This window comes from Sinocyclocheilus rhinocerous, unplaced genomic scaffold (assembly GCF_001515625.1).
Source record: "Sinocyclocheilus rhinocerous isolate Xijiao unplaced genomic scaffold, SAMN03320098_v1.1 scaffold735, whole genome shotgun sequence".
NCBI lineage: Eukaryota > Metazoa > Chordata > Actinopteri > Cypriniformes > Cyprinidae > Sinocyclocheilus > Sinocyclocheilus rhinocerous.
This window is the reverse complement of record NW_015629505.1, coordinates 199,355-201,815: the sequence shown is the minus strand read 5'-3', so window position 1 is coordinate 201,815 and position 2,461 is coordinate 199,355. Positions and strand designations below refer to the sequence as shown.

Below are 2,461 nucleotides of genomic sequence, written 5' to 3'. Positions count from 1 at the left end.
TATATATATTATTTAATTAATATAAATAATAAACATTATAATATAATATTGTATATAAAAATCTCAAATCTAACCTAAAATGAGGAACATAAGCAATTTATCATAAACTGGCTAGCAATACTTGCATTACCGCACTGCAGAGTGTAAAGAGCTTGTGTAGTACAGAAGCTAGAGCAAAAAAAAGTACAAATGCCAAAAAAGTGACAGGAAAGAAGAAAAATTGTTTTAACCATAAGTTGCTTATAGGAAGTGCTTTGTGTCCATGTAAGTGTCATGATGTATGTGGAGGGATACCTGGTCTGCTGTAGGTCTGAGGTGAGCGGGAAGGCGTATAGCGGCCATAACCCCCTACAGAGCTATTGGAGCTGGGGCTTGAGGGCCTCCTCTGCCGGGGAGACTTTTCCCCATCTCCCTACAAACAAACAGACAGTATTTCAGTATGAAATGAACAATGTTAAGCAGTAATCACTATGGCACTGGGACACACAGCAGGAGACTATAAAGCTGGAAAAGAAACACAGATGTGACCAGTTTACAATAATCAGTCCTAACTAGTAATAGGCTGATCATTGAGTGATTACACCGCAGAGTTTTCAAATGGTGAAAAACACACAATAACAGTTCTACTTCACAAACAACTGTTCACAAAATATGAGGAAACACAGGGTCTCATTCACTAATCATGCACATATCTGTGTGTAAAATATGTGTGAAACATTTTCACTTAAGAATTGTGATTCATCAAGTTCAGTAAATGTATTCTAATGTTTATTAATGGCAAATTCTTTATTAATTATAACAATAGTTATTATTAACTAAGTGACCCTACATTAACTCCCTATGTATTTCAGAGCAACACATTATTAATCTGGCACAGATTCACAATAAAAATCAGAAATAAAAATAAGAACCTTCTATAAATAGAAGTACACAATTTATATGCCATGATTAGTGAACGAGACCCACTGAAACAATAACAAGTCCTGTTTCTTCATGTCAACTCTACTATACCTCAGTTGGAGTAGGGGTGAGTTGCTGTGGTGACTAAACAAAGAAAGCAAATGAGTAAGATGGACTTGAATGCAATGATAGATATGTTCATGAAAAAAATGAGATTTCCTCCTAAGTTACATGACTGAAACTACTGTAGTACATCAATGAATTAGTGAAATTATGATTTTTGGCCAAGCCATGTTGCAATGATGTTGGATGATGAGTAAAGATGAATACATTTAAAAATGGCGTTATTGTAACAAATGTTGTAGCTGTCATATGAGTAATTATGCTATCCTTTTGCTTTTAAGTCACCTATAAAGACAAAAAACTGTCAAAAATGAGAAACAGCAAACAGAGGACATGTATTTGTTATTCCCTCATGTAAGTCTGTATGAGGGTGTGTGTGTTTGTACCTCTCCAAAAGTCCTATCCTCCACAGGGTAGCTAACATAGGGCGAGTATGAGAGCATGTCAGGTCTGTCAATGTTGTAGATCGCTTTGATTTTAGGAAGAGCAGCCAGGTCCTTGTAGTCCAGAAGTTCATCACCCAGCTTTGCCTTAAGAAAGAGCAACATTATGGCTTTATATATAACTCTCTCTACGCATGCAGTTATTCTTAGCGTTGTGTGTTGCTGCCCACTGGTGGTGATCTTGAAGAAATGAAAAGTAATAAAGCAAGGAATCATTTTCAAATGCACTTACATAGATAACTCTGCTAGGGGAGCCCGATGCACTGGAGGCAGGAGCAGAGGTGATGCTCTCAGAGGAGGTTCTCCTCACCTGGAAACAAAAACAATAATGGTCTGCCATTTTTAAAATCAACAAACAACAAGCAACCATAAAAACCATTGAGAATCTTATTACAATAATATGATTTATTTGTCATTTTATTTATTAGTAAGTAATGCATTGACAATGTCTTCTCTATAGCAACACACTTATTTTAGAGTACCTGCCCAGATGATGTTAAAACCTGTTCTTTGGTTCCTAATTTCTACTGGGTGGGAGTGACGGTAGCCTACGGTGGCCTGACAGGCCCATTTTGGACTTTAGTGAGTATTCTATTAAAACTAAAAGCAGGTTGGGAGGTAAGCCCATGCAGAAGGAGAGGGCCGCATGTCACAAACCTGCTCAGGTACATTGGAATGGAGATCACTGAGCTGAATCCGCACCTGTTTCTGCAGGGAAAGGGTTGTTACAGTGAAGCGCTTCCACATACTGCATCTCACCTTTGTTTAACTAGCTGAATTTACTGTTGATGATGATTTTGCATAATATATTTCAGAGCATATCAGCTACCTAAACTATAGAGCTCATTTTCATTTTGTAACATCTTAAAGGGGTCATATGATGTGATTTCAAGTTTTCCTTTCTCTTTGGAGTGTTACAAGCTCTTGGTGCATAAAGAAGATCTGTAAAGTACAAGGCTGGCTGTGCACAAAGGCTATTTCTAAAAAAAAAAAAA

At 37.1% G+C, this 2,461-nt stretch overlaps 1 protein-coding gene across 1 annotated transcript in view; it reads right to left on the bottom strand.

Moving 5' to 3' along the window:
• LOC107738967 (actin-binding LIM protein 2-like) overlaps positions 1-2,461 on the bottom strand; it is a 72,602-nt gene that overhangs the window by 27,421 nt on the left and 42,720 nt on the right. The window contains exons 9-12 of the mRNA XM_016550902.1: positions 1,699-1,776; positions 1,410-1,553; positions 1,012-1,044; positions 295-412 (exon numbers count right to left, since the gene is read on the bottom strand). Of these exons, the coding sequence (XP_016406388.1) occupies positions 295-412; positions 1,012-1,044; positions 1,410-1,553; positions 1,699-1,776 (373 nt within the window). The remainder of the gene's footprint in view (positions 1-294; positions 413-1,011; positions 1,045-1,409; positions 1,554-1,698; positions 1,777-2,461) is intronic.